The 16,670-nt window shown below is 38.7% G+C and overlaps 1 protein-coding gene across 2 annotated transcripts; it reads left to right on the top strand.

Moving 5' to 3' along the window:
- Window positions 1-71: 71 nt before the first annotated feature.
- LOC132133114 (kelch-like protein 25) lies at window positions 72-14,795 on the top strand. 2 transcript variants are annotated; one of them, XM_059545836.1, is made up of 4 exons: window positions 72-276; window positions 2,906-3,016; window positions 4,854-6,701; window positions 13,606-14,795. In XM_059545836.1, the coding sequence occupies exons 2-3, from the start codon at window positions 2,953-2,955 to the stop codon at window positions 6,665-6,667; spliced, it is 1,878 nt and encodes a 625-aa protein (XP_059401819.1). In that variant the 5' UTR covers window positions 72-276; window positions 2,906-2,952; the 3' UTR covers window positions 6,668-6,701; window positions 13,606-14,795. The 2 variants fall into 2 exon arrangements, with proteins under 2 accessions (XP_059401819.1, XP_059401820.1); XM_059545837.1 differs by lacking the exon at window positions 2,906-3,016 and having other exon boundaries at window positions 74-276; window positions 13,606-14,794.
- Window positions 14,796-16,670: the final 1,875 nt, after the last annotated feature.

The following is a 16,670-nucleotide window of genomic DNA, read 5'->3' as shown; positions in this document are numbered from 1 at the left end:
AAAACAGCGCAGACTTTCAGGTCGGAACGTCCCTATTGGCTACAATTTATATTTGCATAAATTCCCAGTGCGTGATTGGTCAACGGCACGTCAATCAACCCATTCCCCTGCTTTTGGATATTACCCTAAGAGAGACTCCACAGTTTTTCATCAGTGAGGACTGGAATGTGAACAAAGTGACATAGCCAACCAGACAAGAGGTGAACAAAACTATGATTCCTTCACTAATTCCTAAACTGCACAACGTCAGGATTTGTCACTAGCGCCCAGAACACTGTAAGTATGCCATGTCTTTATAAAAATAGTTTTGTTTTAGAAAAATTAGCTTCAGATGAATACAACTCTGAGCCAACATCTGCAATTTTCTTCCTGTTTTTGGCAGAGCTGGAAAAGCCAATAAACTCAGTCAGGATTAGATGTGAGCTGGATAGGGATTGGTGTCTACCTCTCGCTTCTTCCAGAAGTAATGGGTGTAAATCGGAAGAAAATGATCGCTTACAGGGAGAGCAGCGTCTTTACGTGTCTCTAATCGCCAGGAGTTTCTTCTGCATGTCGGAGTTACGACTGCGCTAACAGAATTAGCTCCTCTCATTCATAGTATCGTTACTGAGCGGTCACCAAAAACATAAGCGCAGCCAAATCAGTCATTTTTAAGATGTTACTGTGGTAACTTTTTTATCGTACTATTACATTTTACCTTACATTTAGTGTAAGTTATCAGTTTAATCAGGTGATTCTTTACATTGTTTAGCGCACTAGCGATCTGGCTAACTGTAGCTTTAGTTTGGTGCGCATTTCTGAAGTCTCGTGGCGTAGAAAATAGTCGCCGTATACTACGAAATATCCTTATTTATTGACTTGTCTATTTTAATTATATAATGGCTACGCTTGTTAACGTAAAACCACTTTTCGTAGTGTAATGAGGCGAGGAGTTAACTTAGGTAACGACGCATAGAAAACTGCATTTTAATCCAAGCCTGAGCCACAGAACACCTGCTTCTACATTATCATTTTTTCCAATTAAAACGTTTATATGATTTAAAAGTCAGGGAATTTTGTGTGAATGTATCATCCATGGTCTCCGGGTCATGTACGTCGGCAGTATTTGAAGTTCAGTCTAGTTAGTTCTGCACTAATCATACTTCAAGTAAACAAGCGCCTGTCTGCCGCATTGGCTGCTGTTCACTTTTGTAAAGAGTTCTTACAACATCACAATTATTTTCGCTTTAATTTCTCGCCTGGTACGTGCATATATTAGACTACCAGTGGTTATCTGATTTGCTCCCTTCGATGTCTCTCTAATCAAACACCTGATTCATCACATCAGGTAATTTTTAGTGGCTCCATATCCTGAAATGGGTGTAAAATATGTAGGATGTTCAAATGTGCAGTTCTAGGGTTTTTTGCTGGGTTGAGAAACACCGCTTTCACAGTTTTATGTTGTTTAGAAATAAATTAAACGTAAGATTGTTTAGCATGCTTTCACAAAAGTTTTTTTTTTCTTTCTTCCATTTGAGCCAAAATTACCAGTATGGACACACTATTAAAACTTTCTGTAACAATAGCAGTGAATACTCTCTGTAGCAACTATTTAGTGTCCATGAGAATATTTTAAGTGAATATAACAAAATAAATAATATAACTCTGAAAAAGAAAATAAGTGGAAAAGTTGTACCTTTAAGAGTACTTGTCACTGGGGGAGTACTCTCAAAAAGACATAAATAAATTGCTCCTTAAAGGTTCACAGTAGTATCTAAAAGGTACTTATTACTCTTTATTTCAGACTCATGGTCGATATGAAAAGAAGAAAGAATGAAGAGGAAAATACACACACAGAATTTAAAAGACATACAAGCTTGCATTCCAATGCTTCCGCAAACTGAAACAATACCTTGTATCACTTAATATAACATTATTTAAGACCATTATGATACCATTTTTTGAATCATTCAACCGACATATGAAATTATACATACACTTCCTTAAGACAGCATGCAAAGTAGGTACTTCGAGTAGTACTGTGGACCTTTTAAGGTGTCAGTACAAAGTTGTCCCTTTAGGGTACTGCCCCATTGACAAATTGTTGTACAGTTTTTGCACATTTTGTTAAGCCAAAATTCATCCGCTACAGTGGATGTTGCAACAAACTGAGATTAAAGTGTGTATTACTTCAGAAAGCAGTTGTGCATGAAATCGAGCTTGCGCAGTGAGAAATATCTGCATCCACATACTTGCGTAAAATATGTTTTAGCCTGAGTGCTAAAATAAGTACTTAGTCCTGATGACTGACTTGCAGGCCGGTGATTCATTGAGCTTTTTCAAATCAGCGAGGTTGCCAGCTTTTGACTTTCTGCAAACGCACAAATAGCAGCTCCCTCCCTTTGCTGTAGCCTAACTGAAATACAGCTCTGGAATACCAACATCCTCAGTGAAAAGGACCTGGAAAGGCTATTTAGTCAGAGGAGTCTAGATGTTTACACAGAAAGAACATTGAAAGAAATAAAGACCTTTGTTCCTCAACCTCTCAGTGGCGATGCAAGTAAAAGGTGTCATTCATGTTGGTAAGAATATCCGCATGGATAGGTAGTTAGTTTGTTCGTATTGAATGATTAGTCAACTTTGGCATGGATCATGCTGTTGTTGAGTGATGGTTACCATGGGTGATGGGGATGAACCATGCAGGAACTCCAAGGCAGTTTCATCAAGCTGTGAAATAATAGTAGGGCTTCTTTTTCAACTCTCTCGTTTTCATTCAGCTACAAACCTGACTACTGTTCTGGAATTATGCAACATTTAAGGGACTGTCACAAAACTGTATCTTGCAAGAAATGACTGGAGACCCTCTTACATTATTTTATGTGAAAAAAATTATCTTTTGCATTTTCTGTTTCCTGGCCCCATAAAGGATAACTCTGTCGGCCTGGCCTGTTGAGGGGTTACTTTTTGGGACCAATGCAGACCCCACCTCAGTTCCTCACTGTCAGTGCCTGTGCGTGGGTCGGCAGTTTCTGTCGCTGTAAGTGGTTTTAGACACCTGCTTGCTTCCTGTTCTCTTGTTCAGCCATCAACAGCCCTGCATCCAACCCCTCCAGTACCATCCTCCCAGCTGCTCTTATCCCACTGCATAGCTTTCTGCATGGATAGCTGTGACCTTGCATCCTTTGTGGTCAACCTCTGGCATTGTGATTCATGTCAACCCGAGAGCGTGATCCATAAAGACCCTGCCGATGTTTGTGCATGCTTGCACCCCTCTCTCTCTTCACAATAATCTCAAATTGTATCAATGAAAGAATCCAGTTTACATGCAAGCAACATTCACTCAAAGAGCCACTGGTAACATTGAACCTCTGCTGCTAAAACCTTAGTTTTCAAATGTCAAATGTCAGAAAGGGCAGAACTGTCTGTATTTCACCAAATAATGTGCTGCACCTAACAAATTTAATGTTGAAATATTAGTTTTTTTTTTCTTTGTTGCAGGGCATGCATCAGGAAGAAAAAGTCATCCAGTAAATGTCAATTATTTCCCTTCATTAATTGTAAACTTAATCCATTTTGATTAATATAATTTAAATTAAAAGTATTTTTGCAGGTATAAGTCTATGCTACTTTTTTTTTTCATTTGTTTTTGTACCGTAAATCAAGTGATTAAACTGCCATCATGTTTTCATTGGCCCTCTTAGCAGCATGATAAACAAAACTGCTTTTCACATTTTGATTGCATTATGTAACTCAAGAAAGTTAAGTCAACAAACCTGTCCATTTTACACAGTCTACACTTTGATTATAGTAGGAGCTTTCTAGTTTTGCTGCATTGCACACAGTGTATATTGGGCATTAAAAATTGTACTAGTTGTCGTACCAATCACTGAATAAACATGTCAGTGATTGGTAACAATGCTTAAATACAGTTAAAATGTATTTAAATATACTGATGCAAATAAGGGGGGGGGGGATCATGGTTAAGTATGAAGAAAATATCATTCTCGATATATTATATCAAGAATAAGATATAATTTGATATAAAAACTGTTTTATCTACAGTATATCGATGGGACCCTAAACAAAATATGAATAATTAGGTTTCTCAGATTATTATAGATGCTTTTTTTAATTAATCAGAAATGAATTCATCAGTCTCACATTTAATCTCGTAAAACTACTTTTGATTAGTTTAGATAGGGTGCTCTTATGTTTGTTTGATGTTCTTTAGGTGTTAATTTTATTGATCTCATTGGATTTCTTGCATAGTTTTCGAGGTTTGCCAAAATGAAAGGATTACTGATTTATTTATGAATCTAAAATGTATCGCAATCTGTCAATATAAAATGTGAGAATTAGAGACCGAGTTGATTAATTGTGAACTTGTGTGTTGGCTTAACAGTGTAAAGAAGGATTACAGTTCTAAGATCCTCTGAACAAAGTACAGTGAACTCGGCTGTTTAAGTAAGATTACTGAAGGAGCTGTGAATATCTAATAAATGTCAAGCAAAGTTTGTCTTATGAAGAATGTAAAATTGTAATTTATACAATATATTCCTTTAGTCTCTGGACATTACACACGGGAAAGAAGCTTAAAAAAAGATTTATTTGCCAATTCAACACAAACACTATGGCCACATTTAAGCAAATGCTAATCATCCAAGAGTCCAAGACCAATAGTCTGCAGCTGAAAAAAACTAATGTTGCACTAGTTGGCTCTAAATTTTGTTTATACAGCACCATACATAACCACTTTCTCAGTGGTGATTTTACTGCCAAGTATAAACATGTACAGCACTGAGTCATCCCAATACTGAAAATACCTTTATAGAGCACTTGCTAACCTCCTGTGTTGTGCTTTTGTATTTTTTTAGTTCGAGGTATTGGAACCAGTGAAAATTTGGACGTGCTGGAAAAGATGTCAGTCAGCGTCCATGAAAACCGCAAATCCAGGACGAGCACAGGCTCCATGAACATTTCGCTCTTCCACAAGCCTTCTCATCCAGACAGTGTGCTCACCCACCTAAATACCCTGCGCAAACAGTGCATGTTCACAGATGTGACACTATGGGCAGGCGACCGCTCCTTTCCTTGTCACAGAGCTGTGCTTGCTGCTTGCAGTCGCTACTTTGAAGCCATGTTTAGCGGTGGCCTCCGTGAGAGCCTTGACAATGAGGTTAACTTTCGAGACAGTGTTCACCCAGAAGTTCTGGAGCTGCTGTTGGACTTTGCTTACTCCTCGCGTGTCATCATCAATGAGGAGAATGCAGAGTCACTTCTCGAGGCTGGAGATATGCTGCAGTTTCATGACATCCGGGATGCAGCAGCAGAATTTTTGGAGAAGAATTTGCATGCATCCAACTGCTTAGGGATGATGCTGCTCTCAGACGCCCATCAGTGCAAGCGGCTTTATGAGCTGTCGTGGAGGATGTGCCTCATCCACTTTGAGACTCTTCGAGACACTGAAGACTTCTGTGGCCTCTCGAAAGACAAGCTTCTGGATCTCATCCTTAGCGATGAGCTGGAGGTTGAAGATGAACAGGTTGTGTTCAACGCAGTCATGCGCTGGATTAGGTATGACCTAGACAGCCGCAGAGACTATCTTCCTGAACTGCTGCGAGGGCTACGCCTTGCACTGTTACCCTCAGAATGCCTTATTGAGGCCGTTGCATGTGAGGAACTTGTGATGTCAGATAAAAGGAGCCAACAGATTGTCGATGAGGCCATGCAGTGCAAGAAAAAGATTCTGCAGAATGACGGGATTGTCACCAGCCCCTGCGCCAGGCCTCGCAAAGCTGGGCACACTCTGCTCATTCTGGGGGGTCAGACATTTATGTGTGATAAGATCTACCAAGTGGATCACAAAGCAAAAGAGATCATCCCTAAATCAGATCTTCCCAGTCCGAGGAAGGAGTTCAGTGCATGTGCCATTGGCTGCAAAGTTTACGTGACTGGAGGAAGGGGATCGGAAAATGGAGTGTCGAAGGATGTTTGGATATATGATACGGTACATGAAGAATGGTCGAAAGGTGCCCCTATGCTAATTGCACGTTTTGGACATGGCTCGGCTGAACTTGAAAACTGCCTTTATGTTGTTGGGGGTCACACTGCTATAGCAGGTGTTTTCCCAGCCTCCCCATCAGTATCACTTAAACAGGTTGAGCGGTATGACCCCCTGACCAACAAATGGACAATGATGGCACCACTTAGGGATGGTGTCAGCAATGCAGCAGTGGTCAGTGCCAAGCTAAAACTCTTTGTGTTTGGTGGAACAACCATACACCGGGACAAGGCCTCAAAGGTCCAGTGCTATGACCCTGTTGAGAACCGTTGGACAATAGCTGCTGAATGCCCTCAACCCTGGAGATACACGGCCGCTGCTGTCCTTGGCAGTCAGATATTCATAATGGGTGGTGATACAGAGTTTACAGCAGCATTTGCCTACCGATTTGATTGCGAGACCAATCAATGGACACGTGTAGGTGACATGACTTCTAAAAGAATGAGCTGCCATGCTGTGGCCTCTGGTAATAAACTCTATGTGGTCGGCGGATATTTCGGTGCACAGCGGTGTAAAACCCTGGATTGCTATGATCCCACATCAGATAGCTGGAATAGCATCACTACCGTGCCTTATTCACTGATTCCAACTGCATTTGTAAGCACCTGGAAACATCTTCCTGCCTAGATGCCTCCAACTGAAGTGTATGGATCTGTTCTGGGTCAGTTTTTGGCATTTCTCTCAGTTTTGACATAATCCAGTGAGTTTAAATACTGTATACTGAATTTATTATTCTTTCTGAAGGTAAGTATCTGTATTAGACTACCTTATCTGATCTATACACACAAATATTTTTTTATTGAAGGTGCTTCCTTTAAAAACTGCTTAAATCGTAATTCTAAGCAGAGAAGCAACTGAAATCAGTAGGCTGTCGACATTGACACATAAACAGTGATTTCTGTCAAGATAACTGCATGCCAAATTGCTAAACTCGGCTTGGCATTCTTCTTTGATAGCAGCTGAGTGCCCCCTTCTTATTGAGGGTTTGAGAGTGGTTGAGCAAAGAGAAAATTGGTGTGTTAAACCATCTGGATGTCTAGCGGTATTATAGAGCAGCTGTCATTGAAAGGCAACATCTTCAAGAGGGTTGAAGTTTGAGGTTTAAACATCTAGTGAGTCTTTACTTAGGATCGGAGTGATGCGTCAGCACAAGTTAGGGAAGTCGTGGGAACTCTCTAACCATTAGGGAAGTCGTGGCCTAATGGTTAGAGAGTCGGACTCCCAATCGAAATGTTGTGGGTTCGAGTCCCGGGCCGGCAGGAATTGTGGGTGGGGGGAGTGCATGTACAGTTCTCTCTCCACCTTCAATACCATGACTTAGGTGCCCTTGAGCAAGACACCGAACCCCCAACTGCTCCCCGGGCGCCGCAGCATAAAATGGCTGCCCACTGCTCCGGGTGTGTGCTCACAGTGTGTGTGTGTGTTCACTGCTCTGTGTGTGTGCACTTCGGATGGGTTAAATGCAGAGCACAAATTCTGAGTATGGGTCACCATACTTGGCTGAATGTCACTTCACTATCTAAAGTGAGCCATTAAAATATTGATTTGTGATCTACATTTCAAAGCTTTTACTGTCAAATTAGCTATTAGGAAGAGTGAGAGCACAAAGTGGCTTAATCTCTGTAATTACAGACTGCAATGAGGGACTCAATGTGGAGAGATTGAGGGAAAGGGTACTTATTGTTGCCGGAACAGATGACACAGTGTTTTGTTTCCCTTCAAATGTACCATCTAAAGCTCTTTTTCTGTCACTGAAATTTTGGCCACTGGAATTTTTCAGCCAAACATTGTTTTATGGTATGAATAGTAGCTGAATATTTTCACTGGCTAGAGGACAATGTGAACAGAAACAGTTTCACAATTGGAATGCAATTGTAAATTTTCAGAATCTGCATTTCTCACTTGTGCATTGAAGTCCCCATGCCCAGAGGCAATCAATCTCTTTGGCTGTTGGTGCATTAATAAAGACCTATTTATATACTTCATTAGAACAAAAAAAAATTGTGTGTGAAGGCAGAAAAGTTGATTACTTAAAGAACCTGCCTCTGTTGTAGAAATGGAAAATGCATTGCCATCTGTTATGTATTTTTGACAAGGTAAAGATGGGTCATTAGCTAAATTTTAAAATGTACAGAGTTAATGTACAAAAAAATCAGATGGAGCCTCTCTATAAATATACAAAGCCGAATTTATTTATTCCAAACAAAGACTAATTTGAATTAATAATGTTTGGCCAAAATTTAAGTTCATCACTACACCATGTCTTACCATTATTTTTTTATGTCTGTTTTAAGTTTTTAATAAATGAAAATAATTTTACTCTCCAAAGAAACAAGATAATTCTCCCTTTTTTTACATTATAAGCTCTCTGGCATGCAGTCTTTTTTACTATCAAACAAAAGCATGAGCACATTGAACTGTAAAAAATTAATGCTAATTGACTATATGAAATGCATTAAGCTTTGTTATAATAACTTTATAATTCTACAGGCATCCTACACTCATCATCATTTCTGCTATCATAATATCTTGTCTGTCAGCACTTATGAAGACTAGGGCTAATAGGCCATTACAGACTAACAACATTTGCATGAAGTCATTACATTGTCAGCATGAAGTCAGAGCTGAATGATGATGTGTGTGCATACTGGTTTGTGAATGTATACAGCAAAAGTAGTTGCTGCTTAAACCTAATGCTGAGGAACTACAATTGTGTCGTTGGCCTCTATGAATGCGTCATAACAGTCAGCTGAACATCTCTCACTTGTGTAATTTAAATTAGACTGCCTGGGGAGGGCCCAGAGCCATCTCATTGCATCCCCTAGTGATTAGAAAATTATTACTTATGTGAGTAATCATTAACACTTTTCATCAGCCAGCTACTTCGTTCACACCACAAGCGATTCGTTTCACAGTGAAGCAGGTGGCCCAGCAAAAGCTGGGTTTTATAATTAGCCCCAGGGGGCACAAAATCGGAATGTCTGGAGGACGCCCTGGCAGGCCTGCCGAAGGATGTTGGCAGCAGCGGTGTGCTCCAGAATCGCCCACAGGAAGCGCATAAACATGGCTAAACGTTTTCCAAGCAAACGGTTAAAGCTTAGATTGTTAGCATGGCCCTGCTAGACTCTGCTGGTAGACATCGTAACTGCACCATCTGGCTGCAAAAAGTTTTTTTTTTTACTTTCTTTTTATTCAGTTGATGAGCATTCAAAAATATATTTGTATTTTGGCTAAATAGCAACATTTAAATATTTTATATTACAGCAGATGTTTTTTGGAAAGTGCTTAAATTTATATTTAAGCTGACATTTTTCTATTTGCTGCCTTTTTTCAAGACCCATTTTTCGTGTTGACATTCAAATCTGATTTGAGATGTCTTTCTGCAACTCAATTGATTTACAGCTCACATGATTGGCTCAAAAATCTTACAATAGAACTGCGCATCCATGAGCAAAAATAGATATCAGTTTTTTTTTTCAAGTATTATACAGTATAGGCCTCATAGACTCTCCTATTTGTCTCGGTGCCCACTGATAAAATGACTTAAGAAGTGGGTTTATAACTCTTATTGAGTGAAGGTATGAAGAATTAATAGAGGTGAGCAACTGTGGTTTCACATTAAAAAAAACTTAGGTCTCCATGGTGGAATGGCTCTGTGTGTCATTAAGAAAAAAAAAACGTATAGAAGAATGAGCTTCATGAATGATTTAAAGGACTGTGTAGGGTTGAGATTCCACTTTCGATTATAAATCATTTTAAATCTGGAGTGGCCAGGGTGAAGTAGAGGAGTACCTGCATGTAATTAATTTCAGAAAGCTGTGTATAATTTTAGACAGCAGGATAATTGAATCCCCCAGTCTAAATTTGACATTATTAGTCATAATCAGACAGCTTTTCAGTGGGGTTGCCGTTTAGAAATAGTTTGTTAAAATAAATTAAACACTAGTAGGGCTGCAGGATAAATTGCATGCGATTAATTAATGTGCATCTTGTCAGCCGGTTCTGTAATCAGTGGTAAATATCCACCTGCGCGCTTTCACATGGAGTCGCATTTACTACACAGAGCCATTGTTCACTGACAAGCTGCGCAAAACCACAATCATATTTTGTGGATGTTTTGCGCAGCTTGTCAGTGAACAACGGTTTTGTGTAGTAAATGCTAATGCGATTTATCGTTCAGCCCTAAAGACTAGTTTACATGAACTTTGATTTCAGCTTAAAGCAATAATTTAGAAATATGGAAATGCTTAAGTCTGACATTTCTCAAAAATTGGACTGCAGGGCTTGACATTAAGCTTTGACATGTGCTTGTCAGTCATTCACTTGTCTGAGTAAAAAAGATACTTGTCCGGGGGAAAAAAAGTTTATTTTTATTTATTTTGGGGGGGGGGGGGGGGGTCACAAATGTAATTTATTCTGAAGCAATAGTCTCATCAGTGCTCTATCAGGCATTACTTTAATCAGCATATTTGTGATATTTGCCTTAAATTGAATGCTGTCAAACTTTTTTAACTTTATGAAGGACAATATTTTCCTAACCTGATAAAATGTACATCACCATTTATGTCAAATTCTTAAATTTGATCGATACATTAAATTAGAATAATAAGACCATACATGGTTGTTACTATTCAACTGAAATCAGGACAAAAAACTCCATCTTTCCACTGCAGAGGAAACAGAGAAGCAGCATAGAAAGTGCCATTTAGATGTATTTATTCAGACTGTTTAATGAAGATAAGAGGTTCCATAAATCCATTTACTCAAAATTGCAAATGCATAAATAATGCAGACCAGACTCACATTTTTATATATTTTTTTTATATTGAACATAGCGTAGCTGTTTACTTGGCTTACTTAGCAAGGCAACCGAGTGTCGACTTTACGCACACACACTCTAACAGCAAGGCTAAGCTCGGTTGTCTAACCTTGCATAGAATTCTGGGCAGAGATAGGTTTGTAATCGTGGTGCGCTGTACCAGGCTCACGTGGGAATAAGATTATTCGAATCTCAAAATTGAAAATCGAATGCCAACCTACCAAATGAATATTCGAATAATTCAATATTCTGGTCCAGCCCTAAAAGTGTGACATACTAGGACAGACCAAATCCAATGTAACAGTGTGCAGTGAACGTAATTAGTAAAATTTTAAGCCATTTCCTTCGAGTTACTTTCCCAAAGGCAGGTCTCTGCACTACACCTTGACGTGGACTTTTCAAACCACTTCTGTTCGGGAATAAGCCCTGTTTGATGGAATCAGCTAGAATTTGCGGGTGTAATTTCAGAAGGAAAGTGCTGGCGCCGTTTTGTGTTTGCCTTCGAGTGACCACTAGATAAACAGTCAGAAATTGCCCAAACAATACCATAATTGTTTCCAAAGTATGAGCTGGTAATGCTTTTTAAAAGTAGCATCAAACTTGTTGATGACTTTGCAGAACTATAATTACAACCAGAAGCTTCAGGTAGACAATAGGGAATATCCAGGCATTGACCTATGATGACATCCCCTTTGACTTCGCTTTAGCACATGCCATATGTCCTCAATAAGACTTAGTTACTGCTTTTTCTGCCAACAGTGCAGTTTCAATGGGCAGTATTGTGTTCAACTAATCCAGGTAATTTGCCAGTTGGAACAGTCCTGACCCTTTGCCAAACACCACAACCTCCCGTCCCAACCCCTTTTAGAAAAACTAAACCAGCTCATTGTTTTGCTGTTGCAGAGCCCATAAATCGGATTGGGCTGTTTTAATCTAATCTCTCTTTGTGGCATGTATGTTACTAAAGAAGGAAACATGATGTTTTGGCACTGTCCACAGTCCTCCCAACTGGTGGAAACAGGCCGATACAGGTAGCAAAAGCCTGGATTTTACTCTAATCAGTCCTTAAATTTTATCCCATAGCATCACCGTATTTGGGAGTAACGCAGTGTCTACTTTAACCCCATCATTAAGTCCAGGTTTGATGAGCATAAGCCCAAAGTGTTAGCAACATGTTTAACAGATCTACACAGAATTGTGTTATTGGCATTGACTATATGCTAGTTCTGAGGAAATGTTGAACCACATAACTCTAAAGGTCTTGTCCAAACTTAGCATTTCCCATCTGTAGGGGCACCATTACCTAGCAAACAAGTACATTTGCATTTCAGTTGGACTGAAGTAATAATTTGTTTTTTTTTATATGCCACGTTAATGCTTTTATCCAAAATAAATCATCTGGACTAACAAACCTAGATAATGCGATTGTTGCTTGGCTTCACCCAGCATACACACATCAATCAGACTAAAATTGGCACGGGTCTTGATGCTTGTTCTATTTACTTAATTGAAAAAGCAACACAGTCATTGAACATTGTCACAGTAACTTAATTTCATTTCAATCAATCCACTTACATTTTTTGAATGGAAGTTGACTTAATCCTTTTGTGTTGGGTCTACATTAATTATTTTCTGCATTTATGAGTAAAGGGAATGGACTCAAAGCAGATGGACTTATCTGGTGTAATCCACAGCTGGGATCTGCAAAATATTTCCTTAGTTTTTTGGTTTATAAAAAGCGGCAGTCAATTTTGATGGATATGTTGAAGGCCTTTTCGATGCAGACACTGAAATCGTTTCATTGTTGTGGCATAAACACTTGCGGGGGGAGGCATTAGCATTAAATTACAATGTGGTGGAGGTGATGAGAATTAAATTAGAGGCAAGCTTCACTAGTGGGATGTGAAGCTGATGGAAGCGATTGAGTTTAAATCTTCTGTAAGCATAGGGATGTTGAGAGGGCGTTAGGGGGAAGGCTCTTTTAAAGTGCTTCGAGATTACAAATCCCATCTGCTCTCAACGGACACAACAACAGACGAGGTTCAAAGATGATTGCAATCGATTCTACTACTATTTCCAAGTCAGTTCAGATTTTTTAATCAGTCTTATTTTCCGTCTGTTTGATTTCCATAGTGTTTTTGGTGCATTTACATTTTTTTTTTTTCTCAGAACAACTAGAGATTCGTTTCTGTTGCAACACAGCAGGTAATACAAGCTATGTGTCCCCTGTATGGCTGGGTATTGATACAGATTGAGTTCTGATTCACAAGATCTTGATTTCAATCCAGTCTGATTGATTCATTTTAAATATATTTCAGCTATAAATTCTCAAGTCCGTGTTTCAGACAGATTCAAATTGGTAACTATTCATTAAAGACTAAGCTCATAGGAGTCATCTCAAGAATACATTTACACTGGTTATGCTGTATATTTTTGATTCACAATAAAGAACCACTCAGTCATTTGTGAATAAGATTATATTCTTTACATTGCATAAAAAGAACCGGTTCAATTCTTCATGCATCAAACTACACTTTAGTTTACACTTTAGTTTCACTTTCCTCCTTCTGCATAGATTGACTAAGCTTGGTATAATGATAGTAGACATTTCTAACATTTCTCCTAGTCAATTTAAATGGCCTCCTACATTTGCATCAAGTTGGCATGCTGGCTGGGTTCAAATTGCAGCGTTTGGCTTTAAGCTCTAAGAAAACCTGGTTTTAGACTGTGCCGTCTCTCATTACAGGTGCCATGGTCTTCTAGCCACACTGAATGGATGACAGCAGAGCTGGATTGTCATTGGCTGGCCTAAAGCACCTCTGCTTGGGTGGGTGTGGTGGGGCTGCAGTCGGTCACAGCCACTCTCGAAAACAAACCATCCATCCACTGTTGAGAGGAGCCACAGAGAAGAGCTGAAAAATCTCCAGAAGAGAGGCCACATAGGCCTTCTCCCTACAGCACAACGCCAACTCATGCCATGCTTGTTCATTGCCAAATCAGAGGCACAAGGACACAATACACTCTTACACCAATATCTACTCTTTGGAAACTATTTTGCAATCCATTGAGGTCAAGAACATTCCAGTGAACTATGATAAATGACAGCTAAAGCATGATTTTCCTTCGTGAAACTTTCTTCTTCACTTTGATTGGCAGTACAGCATGTTGCTTTCAAAATGCCTTACGGACACTGCGTTAAACGAAACATCTGGAACATCTACAGAAATGCAGAAAATCCCCATGGGAAAGTGCAAGTTTACTCGAGCAGGATATGAAATGCCTGTGGTACTTCTATTTAAGTATCTGTGAAATGGATTTTAACCTGGAACTTGTATAGATTCTACAGCACAATGTATTATCGTGGACTTCCTCGCGTTTTTATGATTTCTTGAAGGTTTAAACATTTGATAAATGCATTTAATTTATGTGTTTGTGTCAAAACAAAACAGTAAAGAGAGAAATTGCACATGAGAGTACATGATGGATGATGATGGTATTGATGTTTGTAACCGTTTTCCTTTGCATTTTAATGCTGGATTATCTTTAAAGGAATATTCTGGGTTTAATACGAGTTGTGCTCTGTCGATAGCCTTTGTGACATAATGTTGATTAATTTCAACTAGTTCCTCGTTTTCTATTAAAATCTGGGTTCCAGCGAGTTACTTACAATGGGGTCATTTCGTTTCAATGGTATAGTCACAAGACGTAAATGTGAATGTAACATGATTATAATGTAAATAAATAAGTTTTTTGCCATGATGTTGCAAAACCTTAAAAATAAATGTAAAAGATTTTAACAGCTTTACAGCTCATTTTCATAAAAAAAAATTAAATGTGCTTTGATACAATAAGCTCAAATCTTCCAAAAATTGACCCCATTCACGCTGTCTTCATTTTAAATCCCTCACCGTAACCTCAATTTTTTACAAAAAAAGGTAGAGGTATATATATATATATATATATATAAATATATTTAAAAAACTGTATTTATTTTGGATTGATTGGGCAATAGTTTGTATTGAACCCGGAAAATTCCTTAAAGAACAACCTGATTCTGAAGTTGAAGGTTGGTTTTCTGCTCACTTACAGTCTTAACTCTTGAAAAGGGATATGAATTTGAATTGTGTTTTGGGGGGACTTTATCTTCTGTAGTAAATGACTCGCTGCTAAACATTTCTATTTGAAGGGGACTTTCTGGGATTATGCAGCAGATCCCACTGGCATCTTTGTGAACTGAATTCCTGGTGCCTAATACCAGTAGACGTGTTTGTTGCTCATTCAGTCAGTTGAAGGGTTTGAATAAATGATTTTTTTGATGCTTGCAGACTGGTTTCATAAGCACCCTGGAGGTTTAAAAAAAAGTGCCTGGATTCCTCTCTGAAAACTCCTTTTTTTTTTTAATGTAACAGGAACAAGCTTTACGTTCTTACTGATCTTAAAAAGCTCAAGCTAAATCCACATGATTTTTTTTAAATGCCTCTTAGCTTAGAAGTTTTATCCATTGCGTGAGGTTTCCTGCTCCTACATATAGAATTTAGAATATTAGCCTTTTTAAACAAAGGAATTTGAGTTAATATTTAAATAAGTTAAAAACGCAAAAGAAGCAAAACAATCAGTCTACTGTACCATTAAAATAAAAAAAAAGTGCAATTTATAATACTCTTGACATTTGTTTGGGTGCAATAAGTCATAACATACAGTTCTTCTGATTGAAATAAAGCTGTGTGTACAAGAAGAAAATATATGATTATTGGAGCCTCTTTTATAGGATGGCAATGCCAATGGGAGTGCCAGAGGCGCAGATTTATTGTGGCTGTATTTTAGACAATCCGCTGTATTCCCTAAAATAAGAGAGGGCACCGAGTCCAGGAAATTGTGCAGTCATCTGGAAATGGAGGCTGGGATTTCATAATGATTCCTTGAGCCACCTCTTTGTAAAGTTTTTATCGAGTTCATGTTTACTCTTAAGCCGGTGAGAAGCTATTAGCACATCTGACACTGACGGATACATTGGCGCTCTGCAGCAAGAATGTTTACTAGTCATTTTGGAATGAGACGGAGCAGTGTGAATATTTCAATTTGGCTTTATCGAGAACTGACCACTGCAGTAAGGGCGGTGGAACATTCGTGAAATATCCAACATCTAAATAAATTTGTCCTTTTAGATAGGAGATGAAGACGAGACTCTACGTTTCCTTTCAAGCTTCTGAGGCTGACAGCACAGTGGATTGTGGGGGGGGGTGAGGAGTCTCCCAAAGACAGACAGATAAGGGCACAGGCGCTAGGAGATGGACCACCCTTGGTGAATGGAAGGTAAACCCTCTGCCAGACAAGAATGTTGAGCACAGTCCCTCCTGCCACTCATTTTGCCTTTCAGGCCACCTGCTAGCCCTGAGGATGGGGCTCAAATAACAGCCACTGGCCTGCTACTTACACACCAAAGAAAAACACCTTCACAAGGTTCAAGAGTATGCAAAAATATGTACATTTTAAGCAGCCATTCCGTGGATGTCCAGGTTATATTCCAAAATAAAGAAAAGTTTGCACATAATTTTATAAAAAGTGATTTGGGCATTTAGTTTTTCCTTTATTTTATTTTTTATACTTCTTATTGGTTATGGTAATTTCTATTTAAAATATAAAATTATTTTTTTATTTTACAAGTCATCAGCATTGAAAAAAAACTATCCATGTGTGTCACAGGAATAAATTACGTTTTAAAATATATTCAAATAGAAAACACACACACATACATATACTGTACATAAATATATACACACACACAAACACACTCCTGCCATCTGCACCCAC

The sequence above is a fragment of the Carassius carassius genome, chromosome 50, assembly GCF_963082965.1.
Source record: "Carassius carassius chromosome 50, fCarCar2.1, whole genome shotgun sequence".
NCBI classification, from domain to species: domain Eukaryota; kingdom Metazoa; phylum Chordata; class Actinopteri; order Cypriniformes; family Cyprinidae; genus Carassius; species Carassius carassius.
The sequence above is the reverse complement of the archived record's forward strand: the minus strand, read 5'-3'. Positions and strand labels throughout refer to the sequence as shown.